The following is a 20,568-nucleotide window of genomic DNA, read 5'->3' on the forward strand; positions in this document are numbered from 1 at the left end:
CACATTTGGAACCAGCTGATGTGTTTGTAAACAGATTGAGGCAATGATTATGACAGGTGAAAAGATGAGTCGAGTTTTCTGATCATTCTTTCCAGTTTAATTATCACAGGAAAACTGAAGTCAAAATAAAAATGAGTGAACTCTTTTACACATGACATTTAACGGGAAACAGAACTAGAAATGCAGATCAAACCTGATTTGCAGGAACAGAGCTTTTATTTTTGTGAATTATTTTTCCAACAGGGTCAAACATGTTCAATACTTTTTATAATAATACGTCTGATAACAAGAAGGGCCCACAGTGGTGTGAGAGTTCAGCTCTGTCCACAGAAAGAAAGAAACCAGTAGCTAAATCATAGAGAGTATTAAACAGCGGTAGAAATGTTTCTAAGCTAGCGTCTTAATGCAGGAGGCTCCCGGTTTGGCTGTTCATGACGCAGGTTAGAAAATGTCAACCTGTGGTTTAAGTGAATTCCCAGCTGAGATGTGCTGGACGGGGTGTATAAGTATCAGACCTGACTCCTAACCACCGGGCTGCTTTGTTGACATGTTGCTAAGTGCTAACAGGCTGATTAAGAACATTTAAAAAAAAAAAAAAAAAGAAATTGCCAACCTTCCTCTACACCATGCCAGTTAACCCGTCACCTGCTCCCCTGTTTGAACTACACACAGTGAATAATTGTTGAAAAGCTTTGCTCTCCAGATTGTTTCACCACATATCCACTCGTTCTTCTCTCCCATTTCGGTCCCGTCCTGTCTATGGCTGTGGAGGAGCTCCAAATTTAGAGCTCAGCTTGGTGACGAGGGCCATGATTTTGGGGTTGTTCTGATACTTGGAGATGTTGGCCGGGTTCTGGGCGACATCCTGGAAAGCGGCCATCACCTCAGGGTCCTGAAGTTGGATATTGGACAAAAATGGGGTCAACTTTGCTCACCCAGGGCATTTCCAAATCAGCTTAACAAACACTGTTGGACGTTTTTTTTTTTTTTTTTAACCATAGGTCATATGGTGGTCTTACTGATTCAACAATGCATAACAGCCATGTGTGGCTGAATGATTTATGTCAGGAGTAGGCAACTCCAGGCCTCAATTGCCGGTGTCCTGCAGGTTTTAGATCTCACCCTGGGTCAATACACCTAAATCAAATGATTAGTTCATTACCAGGCCTCTGGAGAACTTCAAGACATGTTGAGGAGGTAATTTAGCAATTTGAATCAGCTGTGTTGGATCGAGGACACATCTAAAACCTGCAGGACACCGGCACTTGAGGCCTGGAGTTGCCTACCTCTGATTTATGTACTGTTCAGCTCAAGAACTTGATTTAAATCCAGACACACCAGCCTGTCTGGCACCAAGAACAATGTTATATTGAAAGCCACTTAAATCACCAGTATGTTGCTCAGTCTGAACTTCAGTTTGTCATCTGGATCACGTCTACATGCCTAAAGGCTGCTGCCATGTGATCGGCTGACTAGACCAGGGGTCTGCAACCTTTAACACCCAAAGAGCCATTTGGACCCGGTTTCCATGCAAACGAAAACACTGGGAGCCGCAAATACTTTTTGACATCTAAAATGAAGATAACACTGTATATATTGTTTTTACTTTTATGCTTTGTGTGAACAACTAAGGTGTGTTGCTTATGAAATCCATGAAGTGCTACAGAGAAAATTACATTTTATTTGTGTAATTAACACATTTTGAACTCTTAAAGAAATATAACAAAAGGACAGACACCAACCTGAACTAAAATCATCCATGTAGCAAACAAAAACTGTTGTGAGCCGCCACCCTTATATCGCCTTTGGGCTTTTAGAGCCTTGACCTGACTTTTAAAAAAATAACTGGAAAAAAAAGCACTATGCTACTAAAAGATGAAAAATAGATATTTGCAAAATTCTGCCCAAATATGTATTTTACCTGGTTAATGTGTGTGGCGGGGTGTGGTCTGCAGCGCCACTGCAGGGGAGGCGGACGCACCTGAGCGGGACCCGCAATCACGCCTCGCCACCTTAACATCTGCGCTATCTATGCTGTTGTGTTGGTATGTGTCGGGCTGTGAGCTGCAAAGCTACAGCCGGCTGTATGCGTACAGCAACCGTGTGTGAAAAGTGGTCAATAAAGACATGCTGAAAAGCATGTTCATGGAAACATCGTCAGGTCTGCCGTGGTATGTTTACAATGGGACTTCTGCTTAATGTTAAAGGTGACAACAATGATTTTTAAATGTCAAAACGATGAGAAATTTTCCTAAACCAAGTAGAAATACAGTTTCTAGGTATCTGCCTTTATTGAGGTGCTGGCTACACTGTGCAGACAGCTTTGTCAGTGAGTAAACATTAGAACAACAACTAAATTCATCTCCATGCTTCCCTAAAGGCTAAAATAATCATTTGTTACTGTGTGGAAAAACAACCAGCCCGCTCCTGAAGCTCCCTGGTCTAAGTGTGCGCATCAAAATTGTTCTATTAGCCATCCTGTCTACAAGACTCTCCTCAGCACCGTGTTACGTGTTAAAATGACCAACCCTAACCATGGGACAGCTGTGATGTGATGTGGAGGACAGAGTTAGTCACCTTCATGGCATTAAGCAGCTCAGGATCCTTCAGGAGTTCACCTAGACCAGCCATGCCGGGACCAGCTCCGGCTCCACCTGGGAATCCGCCTGGGAATCCACCCGGACCTGCCAAGCAATGATTAGACTTATACTTGCACTAATGTGTCTAATAAATGGATGCATAACAGAACCCTGCCATGAACACACAGCTTCACACATTGTTCTGACCCTGGACGTTGCAGACACGGGATGATCAATAAAACAATCAGTGTTTACAGGAGTATAAATTATGGGACTCCATCATAAGGCATCCGGCAGTAAAATGAGTTGCTTTTGCTCTCTTACCTGGGAAGAATCCTCCTCCAGCCTGTCGTGCTTCCTCTTCCTGTTGCAAAACAATGAATGAGACATTCATCAGTGTCATACAGTTTTTGGATTTTTTCACTCCTGGAAAATCTGTGGAATTCCTCCCAGCAACTCACCCTCTGAGCCCGTGCGTGCTCCTCTCTGGCTTTCTTTATCCGGTCTTGCTTCTCTTTGATCTCCTTCTCTTCTCTCTTGCGCTCATATTTGCGTCTGTGCTCTATGATTTTGTTGGCCTGAAAATTACAAAGAGTTTATCTGCATTAAGATTGTGTAAACAAATCAGGACTTTGCTGTTTAACTGCAACCTTCTACATATTGAACTACCTGCATTACTGTTCCCACCAAAAAATGAAACTGTGGCAAAGTGTTTTTTAATCTTTCTCTTCACTTCACTGTTACCTTTGGCTGGACCTCCTTAAGCATTGCACTGGCATCCTCATCATAGTCCAGTTTACAGGCTGTGGCCAGGTCCCTGGCTGCCTCCTCCCAGTGTCCCAGCAGCCTGCAGCAGGACAAACATCAATTTACTGACAATATTTGGTTTCCATTTCCAGTTACCTTCTTCAGAACTTTAATAACTCACATATTTAATCACTTTAGGACTTATATGGCTGCTTGAGTTAAAGGTATTTCTAAAAGCTCCTAAAAAGCCTTCAGTTGATCCAAAATGCTGCAGCTATAGCACCGACAGAGACTAGACACAGAGATCAAATTTCTCCCACATTAGCTTCTCTTCTCTGACTCGCTGCTAAATCCATAATTGAATTTACAATCTTTTTCCTCACATATAAAACCCTGATCAATCAGTCCTCATCAAATCATCCTGTTACTCTCATACAGCACTTCACTCTCACACTGCAGGCTTACTTGTGGTTTCTAGAAGTAGAATGGGAGGCAGAGCCTTCAGCTTTGAGGCCCCAGTTTGGATTCATGAGACAGACACCCTCTGAAATATCCTTTAGTTAAGAAGCCACTACTGGGCAATATTATTTTCTCTACTTTCATTTGTCGTCATCTCCCTATGCACTCCTTTTTTTCTTTTCCTTCACCCCCAACACGTTTTTTTTAAAATAAATAAAACCAAACTGAACTAATTGAATACAGTGAAGCAGAGCTGACAGAGATCTGCTTAACATCACCTCCCTTAATCTGACTCACTGAAGTGTTTTTGTCTGTTGTTGGTGCTATTTGGAGCATTTTTAAGGCCCCATTCACACAGGCCAAGAGGTGGTTGCTGAGGGCTGCTGGCTGTTGCTAGGTGAAAGAGGGTGCTGTACCAAAAAAACCTTGTCACATGTAGTTTGCATGGAAGACATCAACTTGTCTGCAAACTTCAAAATTTTACTCTCCGACTGGTTGTGAAAGCTGAAAAAGTGTGACATGAACCAGAAATGGAGAATATTCGCCTTCAAAATAAAAGCATGTCTTATCACTGCAAACATCATGAGCACTGACCAGTCTCGAAGCACGGAGACTAAAAATGGAAAATGCGTACACATTTAGACTATGATGTCTAGTATATATATCCCAGGACTAAAGTAAAGGGCTTGGGTAGTACATTCATTTTAAAGAGAAATGTTAATCAAACCCCATCACATGATTAAATATTACCAAGCCCATTTAGGGGAGTAATTCAGGCCTGAATGATGCTTTTGTGGAAGTTTGGAATGAGAGTTTGGCTATGTTGCCTGTGCAGCAGAAGCTCTCTCGTACCTGTGAGCTTTCCCCCTCCACTTGTAAGGCTGTGCAGAGTCTGGATTGATGCTGATGGCTCTGTCACAGTCTCTTATGGCTGCGTTGGGTTTCTGCATCTGGATGTAGACACTAAAACGAAGAGAATAACCAGTTACACTCAAAGGCATTCAGAACAGATGGTATCTGAGGGAAGAAGAGGCGGTAGTTTCAATTGAAGGACACAGTGGACTCTCACCTTGCTCTCTTGGCATAGAGGATGGCAAGGCAGGGGTTAAGCTTGATGGCTTCAGTGAAAAGATCCAGAGCTTTCTGCAGATCACCTAAAATATATTTAAAATGAGACATTACAGATCATAGAGTCATTTTAATTTCTTCTTCCATGTACAGGGAGAAGCATTCAGGATTTGCATTCACTGTTCATTGTAAACAGACCATCAACCCACCTTCTCCTAGAGCGTTAATGGCCTCCATCTTCTTCTCATTGGCCTGGTCCATCATTTCCTCTGTGACCTGTGGGAGAGTATGGATATCTATGCCTCAAGTCTCTCTAAAATTTAAAATATAGTAATTTCTCTGTCTCTGAATCTTAGTCAGGGGCTCAGCTTCCAACTAAGATAGGGTTTAAATTTTGATTTAATGTATGTGCATAATTTTACCTCAATGTCTTCAAGCTCGCCCATATCCTGCGGGTCATCAATGTCTGGCTCGATCACTCCCTCTCTGTCGATTTCTGAGAAACCAAACACAAAAACATAACATAAATAATTAAGACGGGAGCGGTTTGTTCTATAACTTGGAGGGTAGACAATTACTCGCATCAGCATCCCTGCAGGACTGAACCATTATTGTTGGCGGGGAACGTTTACTCAGCTCCACACTAACTGAAATAAGCTCAATGAAATTATTGGTGTAGCTTAAAAACAGGTTAACAGCTAGCAAAAACTGCACCACATCTCAGCTACCAACAAGGGATATAATGTAAAAACAATCTGTGTTGGGATGTTACACCAATTTTTATGTGACCACATCAGAATTGTTACATATGCTCCATCTGTCGATAGCATTAGCTTTTTCAGCCTGGATGGAAAAAATTCTATCCTGATCTGAAATGGCTCAAGTTGAAGCCAACTGGACTTCTTTTGGGTTTCACGTCTCATCCAGTAAGCCCCTTCAGCTCTAAAAGCTCACGGGATTGTCAGCGTGGAAACATGAATGGTGGTTAAATCAAAACTGGATGTAGAGTGCCTCCTGTTCTCTGTCCAAAATGTGAACATTAGAATCCTCAGGAGAGCATCCTTTGTCCTTTAAAGGCAAACATACAGCCCAGTCTCATCCTGTAGAAGAGGCGTTGTGCCATGTGTCTGTGAAATGGTCGCTCTCATGTCTATAACCAAGCACTCCTCTCGGCACTGAGTTGTTTAGCTAGGGTTTTTGTCTGAGTGTGTGGCTGGGTCTGAAGTGCCGTGGATGACAGCGTTATTCTCCCAGTCACTGTGCTCCTCACTGGTTGATGCTTCAGGTTCTTTTCGGTGCATTTTTGGTGACTCGATAAAGGCCCAGTTTGGATATCTTTTAATATGTTTATGTCTGTGTGTGTGTGTTTTCCCCGGCATCCTCCTTGGTGAACTTAATGTTTGTATCCTGATGGTAACTGTTCAAGTAATTTCTCTTTAGTATTCTTACTTGATTCTTGTGTTAACTCCCTCATTGTTATAGTTTTGAAATATTTAGAATAAGGAATTTAAATGATTGCGGGTAAGCTCTGAGTCTGTTTCAGTACTAAATAATGATGTTAAAATGCTTTAATAGGATGTAAATAGAAGTTTTTTCTGTTTATTTATAATTAATTAAAACATTCATTGATAAATAAAGGACTAGCAGTTAAAGTGTACTCTATTAAAACAAATCTTCTGTAAATTGTGTACATTATTTCATTTAATCTATTAAATTTACAGCATGTAAAACAAAGCTCCAGGCTGTCATGAAACAAAGTGTTGAGTGGGGCATACAGTACCTATTTCACTCTCCTCGCTCTCAGACGGCACAGCAGGCGCAGGCTCAGGCTCAGGCTCAGGAGGCGAAGCTGCAGTGGGTGGAGGGCCACAGGGACAGCCACCCTACAAGTCAGAAAGCACGCTTTGTTAAGATGAGGTGTAATTTCTGACATTAGCATGAAGTAAAAGGCAATTAAATAATATTTTAGGCATCACCTGGCATGAGTCACTTGTCTTGGGTGGTGGAGGGATTGTTGCACCCATGCTGCAAAACAGAACAATAAAATAAACACAAAACACTCAATTTTAAGACATTGTTTTGGAGGAAAAGCCTAAACATATTGTAACAGGGTTACTTCACCTTCACCTGAACATATTGCTTAGTTAATTTCTCAACATTTTAGTGTAATCAAATCATATACACCATCAGATTTAAAGTTATGTCCCTCTCCTTGGTACCACTTCACTGAACCACAGCATGTAAAACTGCAAAAAGTGAGCTTAAATTGAGTAAAACAAGCAGCGCACAAAGTAAGGCCACTTTAATGATCCCTGCGTCGCTGGTTTCTGATGAGGATTTTGAGATCACATCCTGTGTTGCGAGACCCAGTCTTTGTGGCGTGTTGGCCGGTTCTGCACCTCTTGAGTTTTGTAACTTGGTTCGTTGCCCCGCAGAAGTCGCAGGTTGTTTGAAGACACAAGTGTACGATCGTGTACTGACGCACAGAGGGAGATATTGCAACTGTTTGAAAACGTAAGTGTGTAGAAAGAATCCCCCCCCCTAAAAAAAAAGACAGTCAACAAAGTCTTGACTTCTTCTCTTTCTTATCGGCGCTTGTGATGCGATATTGTCGGAGCCCTGACAACTATCATTTAGGAAAATACTGCAGCGACTTCTCATGGCTTAACAGCTAGTATAAGCCTGTATCTGTGTGATGACGGTGCGGAGTGAGCAAAGCGACCACAGCGGACGATATATTGGCAACTTAAAACATTCATTCTGTGAACTTTGATTTGAGATTTTGGCCCACATGCCTCTATGATAATAATTGTGAGGACAGATGCTGAGAACGTGTACTCACTAGCCTCTTACCCTACCTAACCCTATTTAACCTGTCCCAAACCTTTAAAGACCGTTCTTTTATCCCCATGGGAAGTTGTGTCAGACCCCCCAACAATCATAGTGGGCTCCTGGTGAGCCCAAGAGTGTAGTAAAACAAAACCTGTATTCAAATCCATCAGAAAACTAATGATTTGTAGTTAGGTGATTAAACAGTTAAGTTAGAGCTCAGCAGCACACACATATCAGATCTGTCCTTTGGTGGGTGTCTGAATACTAGTAGTCTAGTTTTTAATGTTTTGGCTAATTGTTTTTTAATTCAGTTTTTCCAAGCTGTTTATTTCTAAAATTCTCAGCTGCACAGACAAAAGTCTGCTACTTTAGTTAAAGTTACAGTGCTGAAAATCTCACCACCAGATGTCAGTCTTTTGCAGACTGCAGTCAACTGATTTCAGCTTGTTTTTAACCCCCCCCCCCAATTCAAGTGCATAATCCCATCGACCTTCTGCAGGACAAACAACTGACTGCAGTTCATCTGTATTGAGTACAGGCTGTCAGTCAGCTGTTTACCTCAGTTGTCGATGTGTTTCTAGGTCTATTTACACTGGAGGCAGCTGTAAAACTGTGAAAGCTTTGAAAGAGTCTGAAACGAATCAGTGGGTCAGTGAGGCTCGCTTTCTTCAGATAACAGTGTCACTGAGGTTTGTTTATCACATGGAACAGCGATTTTTAGGACACAAGAACCTAAAATTACCTGGCATAATGTTAGCTTATAACCAACTTTTGTTGTTTAGCCTGTTCATTGTCTGCTCAGGAGGGTCGCGTGTCTAATCGGCTGACAATACCCAACTGTGACAATATCAAGAATAAATAAGCATGTTTATGCACGTTTCTGTGTGTTAGACCTCTCTGAGTTCAATTTAGGAGATGAGGCTTGAGGTGAGGAGCAAGAGGATGATGTTTTATTAAGATGCCATCGTGCGTTTTTCACTTCTTTGGTGAAGGGGACCGATAAAACCTAGGTGTAACTTTTCATATCTTGAGTGCGAAGGCGCAGACACAAATTAAATCTCACCTCCACCGCATGCGAACGCTTACGATCTCTCTGCGGACTCTGACGTATGCTGCTGGTCTCTACCCACATACAGTGATGTACATCTCAGTCACTGTATTCAAGTTTGCAGGGTAACATGGCGGCTTCCATAAAGTGACACCTGCTCCTCTGTATTCTTTTTTTAAGAGAACTAATTAGTTTATGAGAACATCAATTTGTTGGACAATATAATTACACACTAATCGATGCATATTCATAAGCAAAATAACCTCTGGGGTTTTACTTTAACAATTCGTTGTGTTGTGAGGCTTTGCTTTGTGCACCCTACGGTGGGGGGCCGTGTTCTTTACCGTTAGGTGGGCGGAACAGGGCATGTGGTCAACCCTACAGTCTGTTTCAGATCTCACCTAAGCACTTGTTTTGGCATTATGAAAAAAAAAATCGTCTGTGATTCCGTAAACCAGGAAGACCAGCATTAGACAATGGCTTCCCACTGTTTTTAGCAACAGGTAAGTTCCCAGTGTACTGACTTTAGCAGCCACGTCCTGAAGAAGCCCATCTCTGGAAGGTGCAGGATCCCGGGACTAGCCTCGCACAACTGCACGAAGCCTTTCAGCTCGGCCACTTTCCGTGGGTCCATGCTGCAGTTTCACGTCCACCAGACGGAGCTCTAGGTGCAGGGGGAAACCAGAGAGGAAAAACAATCAACAGCTTAGCAAAGTCAGGAGTTCTGTTTAGCTGCACGTAAACAAATGACAGCATCCGTAAGCTAGGTATGCTAACGCACAAGGATTGAATGAGCGTGCGCAGTAACCAGTTCTACAGTTCAATATAAAACCAGCAACAAGCGCTACTGAAGCTTTACAAATGAACCAACCACGCAACGGCTACGAGTAGTGACTGTTTCGGGGGTCGTAGGTCAGAAGTTTCTAGAAATGTGAATTCATCTGTGACGCGGCGACCGTTTGACGCATAATAACGTCGTTAGCTTGCTGCACCGCGGGCCGTGATTAATCAAAATAGTTCGTAGATGCAAACATTATTTTCAGGAATAAAAGCAAACTCACCCGGCCGAAGATATGCCTAAGGAAGTTAAGGAAAAAACACACAGAGGAAGCCTGCAGTCGATGTTAGTACTATAATACACCTTCACCGACAGTGGCGTCGCTCCTGGGTTTTCATTCAGGCGTGTTATCGGACAGACCAAGTGGGTAAGGGTGGTATGTGCCCTGAGCTTGGCCTGACAGGAACGGTTCTGCTTCCCAGCGCGTGCGAATCAACTCAGCTCCCCCAAACTTTGTAAACCCTAGAAGTACGAGATTATTTCAATAGAGGGGTTAATGAATCCAAGTAGTAAAAACGTTAACATTTTTTTCTTCTTATATAAATATCTGTAAATAGAAATATTACAAATAATATTTAATATAAATATATATAAATATTTAATATTCTTTCTACTGACATAGTGAAAAGCATTTCCTGTAGTTGTACTGGATCATTTTAATATAACAGTGCATTTCGATTTTTTTTTTTGTACTAGTCATGGCTGTATCAGCATTGTGACAATAATAATAAATAAATGAATAAGCAAAGTTTATTTATTAAACACTTTAACAGGCAAACAGTCACAAAGCGCTGTATACAAGAAGAGGAACATAAATACGAAAATTAAGTGCAATAATAGGCAATAAAATAGGCAATAAAAACATACAAACCCATCCCACCTTGAACCTAGTCTCGTTATTCCCTGAAATGTCACGCTCAGGGTTAAAATGCACAGGTAGCATGTTACCGCATCATTGGAGTGGAACAATTTTCCCGGAGTTAGCCTCCCAGGCAGTAACGCGCCTGACAGTTTAGGCACTTTCATTTTCTAATCATATACGCTGAATTTCATAGTGTAAATCGCTAATAAATATACACGTATTTGTTGTTTTTACCATGTAGTAGAAATGCTAGAAAGAAGCTCCTGTAATATTCTGCATTTTTTCTCTTGTTGTAAGTTAAAATCATACTAAATAATAGAGTGACAGTGTTGTGCTGGTTTCTAGTTTAGTAGTTTATTTTTTATGAGAGAGCAATGTTTGTGACTTGTTTTTACAAGCTGATGGTGTATTTTATGGAGGACATACCGTGCCTCAATGAATCAAATAAATACATCATTCAGTAAATAATAAAATGTGATAATTAATTAAAATATGAAATAATACATTAAATAAATCTATACATAATTAATTGAAATATCAATAATGTCATTTAAAACATTTAATAATTTATTTGTTAACAATTTTAATTAATTACATTTAATTAATTGTTTAACTAGTTATTTGATTCCTTTTGGCACTCGATAGCCTCCATTTTATTGAGTGTACAAATAAGTAAAATAAAAGCTCACTTGTAGTCGGTTCAACAAGTAGTAAAGGGAGAGGGTTCCGCTTCTCTACCTGGGAAACCAAACTCAGGGAAGCAATTCTCCTGAACTACAAACGAGCGTGGCTAGCAGACGTGAGAATAGCGAGCTAGCTAGGTGTAGCTGTCATTCGGGGTAGAAATAACTGCTGGAGGAGAGACTGTTAACCTCGGTAAGTGATAATAAGTTACTTCAGAGTGTCTCTGTGAATATGAGTGCTCGGTAGTTCGCTGACTGTCACACTTTGTTCCGCAGGGGAGCGACATGCTGTGACTGATCGGTGTCCTCAAGTTGCAGCAACAATGTTGCTCTCAGCGAGCGCCTTGGTGAGGACCGCTGTCAAGCTGATGCCACGGACCTGGAGTGGAGGTTAGAGACAGTAACTTTACAATCACTACAATGACATTACTGTGCAAAAGTCCTGAACCATGCCTCTCTTATGTACATGTTGGGTGGGAAATGGGGGGGAAAAAACCCGTCTAGAGACAGTATATAATGTCTTTTAGGCAGCTTTCTTTTCATTTCTTTAAGTAATCTTCAGGAATAGTTCTCCAGGATTCTTGAAGGACATTTAAAGCTCTTCTCTGGATGTTGGTTTTGTTTTGTTCTCTTTCAACATGATCCCACACTGCTTCAATAATGTTGACGTCTGTGCTCTGGGGAGGCCAATCCATGGCTGATAGTGTTATTGTGTGTCTTTCTAGGTATGCTTTTACTGCATTGGTAGTGTGTTTGGGATCATTATCATCCTGAAAAATCAATCAAACACTTTCCAGATAGTATCCGGTTGTTAAGTGATGACGTATAAACCCTGTTTCCATTAAGGTTGGTGTCTTTTAAAAGTGTTTGTATTGTGTTCAGTTTAATCTGAACAAGCCCTTAAAATAGTCAGTGATCACTGGCTGATCACCTCTCTGGGTTTTTATTACCGCAATTTGTCTGCAGCACGTTGTAAAGCTCAGTTGATTTAAACCAGCTTATGGTTTGGGAGCCACCAGGTATTTGAATGTGTCAGAAAAGTATCACTCTGAGGCTAACGAAGATTTGAATGGGTGCATGAAGCTGAGGATCAGGAATTTGTTCATAGCGAGTAATCCAAACTATGCAGCAGGATATCAGTGACTAACCTCGTGCTGGGCATGGATCATCACAGGCGTTCTGCTGACTGAAGTTTGGTCCGTTTTCAGTGTCTTTTTCCTGTTGTATGATTGCATTTGTCTTTGCCCATCGGGGTCCCTCACATTAACTTTCATTGAGGGCAAGAAAGTTAGCGTTCATCCTCCAACTTCACTGTGCTAATGTGTTTTTATTTTCCATATCAACCATAGCTCTGTCAGCTAGCCCAACTTCAGTAGCCTTACAAACATTGCTGCTGTTTAGTTTTCTGTCTTCATGCATGTCCAAAGTGATTGCTGCGCTGTACTTTTCATTTTTCAGGATAACTCAGTGAGAATATGGTATATCATCTTTGGATAGAAACTAGCGAACTTACTCCCCACTAACCTCTAACTTCATAAATCCTGTTTTTCATGGATGCCTGAATCTTAAACTTGATTGTTACACATGGTAGAGCAGCCACACTTTTTACTTCATTACAAACTAAAGAATTTTGGCACTTTTTAGCTCCCAGTGATGCGGCAGTGTTTGTTTGAGTTTGGGAACTGAAGAGGAGTTTGGACCCTGAAACGGCGAATGACGTCAGACTTAAAAGGCAGATTGCATGGTGGATCGAAGTCTGATGGTACTTTTCTGCATTCATAATTCCATTAATTTTGACAAGATCCCCAACACCACTGGCTTAAATGCAACTCCAAACCATGATAGAGCCTCCACCCTGTTTTACAGATTGCTGTAGACACTCACTGTTGCACCTCTCTCTTGACTTCCCCTGTACGTACTGATGACAGTTTGAACCAGAAATGTCACATTTGGATTCAACACTCCATCAGACCTGTTGTCACTGATTTTTGGTCCAGTTCTTGTGTAATTTGGCATCCCTCAACCTTCCACTGAGACTATTTCTAATGACCCTTCAGTGAACAGTAGGTGGATCAACAAAAGGTTCTTATGGACCCAGCCACCCTTGTGCTTCTTCATTTGGCTCAAAACTTTTGCACAGTACTGGAGCTTAGATCCACTGAACTGAACTGGCATGTAGTTAAAATGCCATGATTTTTTTTTTTCTTCTTCCTGATTTATTTATTTATTTATTTATTGCATATGTGTCCCATTTATGTGGTTTAGCTAATGAATATGCAAAGATGACCTGAGAAAATATAAAATGTGGTCCTTAAATGAAGGTTTAATTAAAAAAAAAAAAGTTAAATTGAAATTGCACTCAGCTTTCCAAAAATGTGGTTAATCACAGTTCATGATTTAGCAAAATACTTTTTCACATTGGGACAGGTAGGGTTTTTTTCTCCTTATTAAATAAAATATTCACTTAAAACTGAATTTTGTATTTACTCAGGTTATATTTTTCTAATTAAGAAAAAAAATGTGTTTGTTGACGAGCTTGATGATGATGTGTACCGACTATGCAGAAAACGAAGAAATCAGGAATCAGGGAAATGCTTTTTCACAGCACTGTACTGATGGTCTACTCTAACTTCACCATTGCTTCAACCTGTAAAATACAGCACATGTTGATGCTCAGATAATAAATATCTAATAAAGTCATAATAATTTAACATTGTCCAGCGCCTCTGTGCTTTTTAGTTGTTTATATAAAGGTATGTTTTGTAATCGCTCTTTTAAAAAAATGTAACTTCAAACCTTCACCACCAGTGGGCAGCGATTTACCCGTCGGTACACTGATGTGAGACGCTGTTCTATGCTGATAAAGCTGCTGTGACGCAACTTATTGGTTTGCGAAGCCTGGAGCTGATCATTGTCACTCCCCCCCCCCCCCCCCTTTTTTTTTTTTTTAATGGTTTTGTATGGATAAAGTTTTACATATTGGCTGAAATCAGACACACTGTAACTGAATACATATGTATAATATTACATTTGCTCTAGTTTTACACTTTAAAAAAATCTGTTAATGTCACAGGGCTTAGATCACTCACCAATTTTAATAGTCAGTTGTCCCATGACATCCTGTTGTTACCTAGTAACATGAGCAAAAGGTAAGTAGGTGGGAGATAATAGATTGTTAATGCAACTGATCTCTCTCTCTATCTCATTTTGAAGACACCCACTCGTCCCACTGATATGTTGCATGAAACCGTAAGGACAGGCAGACTTCTACCCAGTAAATAATCATTGGGATGCTTTGTAGTGGCCTGAAAATTGCTATAAATGGGGTTGAGTCTTTTTTCTTTCTTTCTTTTTTTTTTTTTAAACTTTTACTCACTTTTAGTACCGAACTCTAAAATTGTTTAAAAAGATGCATGAGAAAAAACTACTATATTCAATGCTCCAGCATCACCCAGCGGACAGAACTGATATAACTTTGCTTTAGTCAAATTGAATTGACCAAAGCACCTGTTTACAGTCTGTGTGTGTTTCTGTCTGTAGGATGTATTTGGTGCCTGTGCAGAAACATTTCTGTGAAACCTGGCGGGTTGAAGCCAAAGACGGTTCCACCTCGTTACCTTGGCCAGCCCAGTCCTTTCACTCATCCGCACCTCATCAAACATGGTAAGTATTGTTTACAGTGGACAGCTGATCTTGTAAAATGTCATTTCTTAATTTATTTCTTTAAGGAAAGCATGCTTCTCTTCAGGTGAGGTAACCCCAGGTTTGAGCCAGACGGAATATGAGCTCCGCAGGCACCGACTGGCCTCGCTTATCGAGGCTCAGGCCGAAAGACTCGGACCTTCTGCTTCCTCCAGCACCCATGTGGCCATCATTTTGTCTCACCCAACTAGATACATGACCAATGATATCCCTTATCCCTTCCATCAGAACCAGGTGAGCACTTGGTTTCAAGTTGCATTCAGTTCAGAATTCTTCAGAAAGGAGAAAAAATTGGATTTTGCTCTTCTTCCTTTTCCTGGGTGAAATTCCTGGGTAAGTTTATACTAATTCATCTCAAAACATATGTTCCTCAGGATTTCCTCTATCTCAGTGGTTTTCTCGAACCTGACAGTGCCTTGGTTCTTCACGGGAAGGGTCGACCAGACCAGGCTATTTTGTTCGTCCCTCGCAGAGACCCGGGGAGAGAACTGTGGGACGGACCGCGGTCTGGGAAGGACGGAGCAGCTGCTTTGACTGGCATAGAGAGAGTTCATAGCATAGAAGAACTGGGCGTTGTACTCAAGAGCCTGAAAGGTGGGTGCATGGGAGTGGCGGGATGGGGGGGGGGATTACTCTTTGCAATCCTGCGGAGAGAAAAAAAAAGTATTATGGTTCATTCCTACCAGATCACTAACTGCCATATCTTTCTCTGAGAAAGGAAAAGGAGGCCCGATGGTTTTGGGTGGTCAGTCTGAATTACGTATGTTGCTTGAATAAAGAAGCAAAGTGACACTGCTTCAGGGTCTTTCACAAACCTTATTATCACAGGAATATATATATGTATGCAGTGTTTTGGAAGCAAAACTTCTGCCCAGGTGTGGTGGCCCTAACAAATTAACCTCAAGGTCAGAAAATCTGCAAAAGACCCACAAGTTTCTTGATTGTACAGTTTGGGGGGGAATTAGGTTTACAATGATGCAACAAGCCACACGTTTGGCATTATGGCCATAATACACAGCACAGGGGATACCAACCACAGCATATCAGCACAAGCACTTCGTATCAACTGTCAGCACGGTGAATGGGCTCATTTTCAGCCACAGGACTCGGGCACCATGAAGTCATCGAGTTGACAATGAACTCCTCTTCATACCAAAGTATTCTCCACGCAGACAGGAGGCCCTCTGTACAGCAGCTGAAGCTTGGCACAAATTAAGCCATGCATTAGGACTATGATCCCTAACAGCAAATGGGTGAAAGAGAAAAATCAAGGTGTCAGTCAGACCTCACCTGACAGGCCTAGACTCGCCTCAAGTCCAGACCTCAGCACAACTAAAATGCTTTGGTGGAAGCTTAAGAGAGCTGTGCATAAATGAATGCCCACAAACCTCAATGAGGTGAAGCAACGTTTCTCCACAATTATGTAAGAAACTGATAATTGAGGTTATTGCTGCTGAGGTGGGTTGCTCTTCATCTTCATAAATGATGAGCAGGCGTACTCAAAACTTCACTAGATGCAATAAATAAGGATTCTAGAGTTGTGCAATGTGTGACCTGTTGATTATTGTTCTGTGTTCACATTTTTTTGGCTCTGCACCTGCGGATCTGCGTGGATTCTTTTGTCCTTCAACTGTAAAATGCTAACGGGGTATTGTCATCACCCCATTGAGCAGCCGGGTGGGCAGCGTGGATGTGATAACTCAAGAGTGAGGCAAAGTAGGATTTACAAATTGATACCATAGGTGCATCTACTCAAAATCTGGGATGAGTATATAATATAATTTTATTGACTGATGTGAAGACGTTCTTTTTGACAGGATGGTAGTAAAGAAAGATGGGACGTGTGAGGTAAATAAAAATGCAGTTGTTGGATAAATGCTTTCCTATTTCAGTGCCAAAACTTTTCATTTAGGTATTAAAATATTTTTCTTTTTTTTTCTATTTAGCTCTTTTATCACTTCAAATTCACTCTTAGCATTTCTGTCTTCTCTGATCCTCTTCCAGGCACTATGCTGTGGTACGATACTTCTCAGCCGGCTCACCCTCGGCTCCACCAGGCTCACGTGTGTCCCGTTCTGGAGGCGGGGCCAACACCACGCACTCTCAGACCTCTCATACACTCTCTCAGGGCCCTCAAAAGCTCAGCCGAAGTGGCTCTCATGCAAGAAGCGGGTCGAATCACGGCACAGGTTGACGTTTAAATTGGTTCTTGTGAAGCTCTTGAAGACTCCAAGTGAATGTTAGATTTATAAAGTGTACTTGCAGCAGCTCATATTGTTATCTTTCAGGCTTTTAGGAGGACAATGGCTCTGTCTCAAGGAGATGTGGATGAAGCTGTTCTGTTTGCTAAGGTGACTTCTGTGATGACCTTTATTTCTGCCTTTACGTGTGCGAGCACTCATTATCTTTGTGTCTTTCATTGATTAGGCTCATGATGTAATTATTAGAACAGTAAGTGTTAGTTTATTGATTTTTACAGTTGGAGAAGCAGCTTTGAAATTTTCCAAATTTACCTCCTAATTTCACAAATCTGCTTTAAAAGAGCAGGTATGAAACTCCAGAGAGTTGTACCTTAAACTGAAAATGCTGTTTAAGTCTTACAGTGTCGACTTTATTTGTTACATACTGTACTGTGCAAAAGTCTTGAGCCACCCCTCCTTTCTTTATATTTAACATAACCTTTTTCCAGTTTGATTTTGAGAATCGGATCCATGGTGCTAACTTTCTTGCGTACCCTCCTGTGATTGCTGGAGGAAATCGAGCTAATACTCTGCACTACATAAATAACAACCAAATAATCAAGGTAATTACTCCATGAACACGTCAGAGGACACAGATATTCCTGAGAATAATTACTTTACATGTATTTAAGCAGCATATATGACTCATTACGTTTTGCTCCCTCCTCTTTGTCTCCATCAGGATGGTGAGATGGTGTTGCTGGATGGTGGTTGCGAATACTTTGGTTATGTCAGCGATATCACTCGAACGTGGCCAATAAATGGAAAGTAAGTAAGCTGATTACATGGACCCTTAAAATATTTGGTGCCAACTGTTTACAGAAGTGATAGTTTGTTTAATGAGCTCATAAATATGGAGAGTTTATGCCCTCAAGAAGGACCCAAAAGCTTTTTCAATATGGGGATCTGAAAAATTACCTACCACAGTGCGTATTGGCTTGCATGGCAACAGATGATCTAGTGTGGCAACCCTTAATAGAACCAGACATTTGTTTAAAAAAAAAAAAAAAAAAAGGGGTGATCTAGCTTTTGGAAATGAGAGAAACTAAACTACAAAACTACAATCACTGATTGTAGGTTTCAATCCTTTACGCCTTGAGTTGTGGCAGAAGTTCTTTTCCATCTGTTATCATGACTTCGCTAAGGATAGAGTGAAGTTGCCATTTGTGCATCGCAGTCCATGAGTCAGTGTAAATTTGTCAAACTTCATTTTACACCCAGGTTAATTTAGTCATCTATTTGTTCCAAGTATTTGTTTCCAGAGTGCATGTGTTAATAAAGGTGGTTCACACCTCCAATCCTGGTTTGGTGATCGTGGTATTCAACTTTAAACTTCATTTTATCTGATTTCTAGAATTTAGGTCCCTTGAATTAAAGAAACTGTAGTCTGTTTTTGAAGGTTGATCAGTTGAAATAAACTTTTTTTTTTTTTTTTTTTTTTTGTTCAATACTAGATTCAGTCCTGCACAGATTGAGCTCTACGAATCCGTCCTGGAGGTCCAGCGCTCCTGTTTATCTCTTTGCTCTCCAGGCGTCAGTCTGGATCACATCTACAGCACCATGCTGGCTCTGCTGGGACGACAGCTTAAGCGTCTTGGCATCCTCGAGGCCAGTACCAGCGATGCTGAGGCGCTAAAGGTAATAATTGGAAAAACAGTGGGTGCCCAGATTGGTTGGTAGATTGGTTGTGCACTTTATATTTAATGAGGCTCATCTGCACAGTGTCATGGTCCCTAGAGGAGGAGTCCGGACAAATCTTACTTTTCCTCAGAATTTTTACACATGCAGCGGACTTCAAGTGGTCATCAAAGAAGTATAACAGGAATAACTACTCTGTTGTCGGGTCTTCAGCTGTCCGTATCTGCTACAGAGTATAATTTAGGCTTCAGAAGGAATGCTGGCGTTATATTCTTATGAAGTCAGATTTCCCTTTCAGTATTACAGGTGATATCTTGTGTCGGTAGTTACTAAAGCTGGAGCTTCAATTCAACATTTCAAAAAGTTTGGTTTTTTTTTTGTGTGCAGACCAGATGACCTAATCCAGAGGATTCCTCTCAGGTCCATGCTGGACGTCCATTCATCTTTTATTTTGGTGCTTTAAGTGCTCTTTAATGTGGTTGTGCTTTGTTAAGGTTTATGTGAGGTTTGACTTTAGTAGAACCACTCGTCTGACTGCTGCAGCCTTTTTTACTATTTATTTATTTAAATTCCAGGCTGCAAGGCGGTACTGCCCCCACCACGTTGGCCATTACCTGGGCATGGATGTCCACGACACTCCTGAACTATCTCGCTCGCAACCTCTTCAGCCAGGAATGGCCATCACCATAGAGCCAGGTTTGAAATCCACACGGCTGCACGTGCATGTAAATGCTCTGTCCCGTTACCGTTACGGCTCACATTGTGTCTTGCTGCAGGGCTATACATCTGTGAAGACAACGACCAAGCGCCGAAGCACTTTCGAGGCCTGGGTGTCAGGATTGAGGATGACGTGGTGATCAGAGAGAAGGGAGGACCTCTGATTCTGTCCTCTGACGCACCAAAGACCATCGTTGATGTAGAGTGGGCCTGTGCACAGAGATAGAGCAGGAAGAGAAAGAGAACTGACCGAGTGCTACTCACTGCTATCTGTTTATATCATGAGACTCAGGGCTTTGGTGCATTACAGGTGGGAGCACACAATAAGACTTCAGTTTTTAAGTCACAACAACCTGTTATCCTCACTACTCTATGAAATACTGGCTGCATTAGAACAACTCGGCTCCAAGACATAAAACCAAACAGCCAAACATAAAGTTGCAATTCTTTATTTACAAAAAAAGGCAGATTACAGATTCTTCTATCAGTGAGCCAAATCTGACACTAAAGCCTAAATCAACATCTACAAACAACAGCTAACATCCAGCTACTACGAAAGTATTTTACGTGATCATACGTCATTTTTTTACGTCATCATGTTTTCTGAACTATGGTTCATTTTCATATCTCACTGAAGAAGTTGCACACAGAAGTGCATAATTGTTTTCCAACTCATACTGCAGTACAAAGGATCCAAACCCTGAATACTGAACAGACTGTCTGAAAAGGCTGCTCGTCATAAATCTGGAGTTACTGTGATGTCTTCATTAATCTGCTGAATGTGAAAAAGGTCACAAGAGTGTCAGTGTGTGTTGGATTTTGTTTTTCTTTTAGCAGAGAGGAGAGTTGTGTTGTTTTCTAAATTATTGTGTATTAAAATATTTCCAATATTTCTTTCATAACTAATAAATTCAATGGGTTTAACTTGGGTTACTTATGGAGGATGTTTTGTTGGTTGATCATAGTGAGAGATGACATTTCCTTCACTATATTATAAGGGTCAGTTGTCCCCTTATGTCTTGGATTAAAAGGACAGTATCGTAGGACCATACATTCAGTTCAGTTTTTATCTACATGGTGCCAAATCACGACAGAATTCGCTTCAATGTGGTTTATATTGTAAAGTAAAGACCCTACAATAGGCAGGAAGAAAGT

General features: G+C 41.1%; 2 protein-coding genes across 3 annotated transcripts; one reads left to right on the forward strand and one right to left on the reverse strand.

Annotated features, from left to right (window-relative positions):
• Positions 1-74: 74 nt before the first annotated feature.
• Positions 75-9,944, reverse strand: st13 (ST13 Hsp70 interacting protein). Of its 2 annotated transcripts, none has more exons than XM_084926572.1 (13): positions 9,795-9,944; positions 9,258-9,397; positions 6,830-6,878; positions 6,634-6,736; positions 5,276-5,349; positions 5,063-5,129; positions 4,855-4,939; positions 4,638-4,748; positions 3,324-3,426; positions 3,041-3,157; positions 2,904-2,943; positions 2,578-2,684; positions 75-892 (listed from the first exon to the last, which is right to left on the reverse strand). In XM_084926572.1, the coding sequence occupies exons 2-13, from the start codon at positions 9,365-9,367 to the stop codon at positions 758-760; spliced, it is 1,101 nt and encodes a 366-aa protein (XP_084782698.1). In that variant the 5' UTR covers positions 9,368-9,397; positions 9,795-9,944; the 3' UTR covers positions 75-757. The 2 variants fall into 2 exon arrangements, with proteins under 2 accessions (XP_084782698.1, XP_084782699.1); XM_084926573.1 differs by lacking the exon at positions 9,795-9,944 and adding an exon at positions 9,605-9,715.
• Positions 9,945-11,055: 1,111 nt separating this feature from the next.
• xpnpep3 (X-prolyl aminopeptidase 3, mitochondrial) lies at positions 11,056-20,346 on the forward strand. The gene is made up of 12 exons (XM_084926571.1): positions 11,056-11,309; positions 11,393-11,506; positions 14,657-14,779; positions 14,865-15,052; positions 15,193-15,412; positions 16,823-17,007; positions 17,107-17,169; positions 17,508-17,621; positions 17,741-17,826; positions 18,513-18,696; positions 19,272-19,392; positions 19,473-20,346. Exons 2-12 carry the CDS (start codon positions 11,440-11,442, stop codon positions 19,637-19,639), a joined length of 1,518 nt encoding a protein of 505 aa, XP_084782697.1. The 5' UTR covers positions 11,056-11,309; positions 11,393-11,439; the 3' UTR covers positions 19,640-20,346.
• Positions 20,347-20,568: the final 222 nt, after the last annotated feature.

This window comes from Perissodus microlepis, chromosome 4, assembly GCF_051167445.1.
Source record: "Perissodus microlepis isolate ML-2025 ecotype Zambia chromosome 4, ASM5116744v1, whole genome shotgun sequence".
In the NCBI taxonomy this organism is placed as follows: Eukaryota; Metazoa; Chordata; class Actinopteri; order Cichliformes; family Cichlidae; genus Perissodus; species Perissodus microlepis.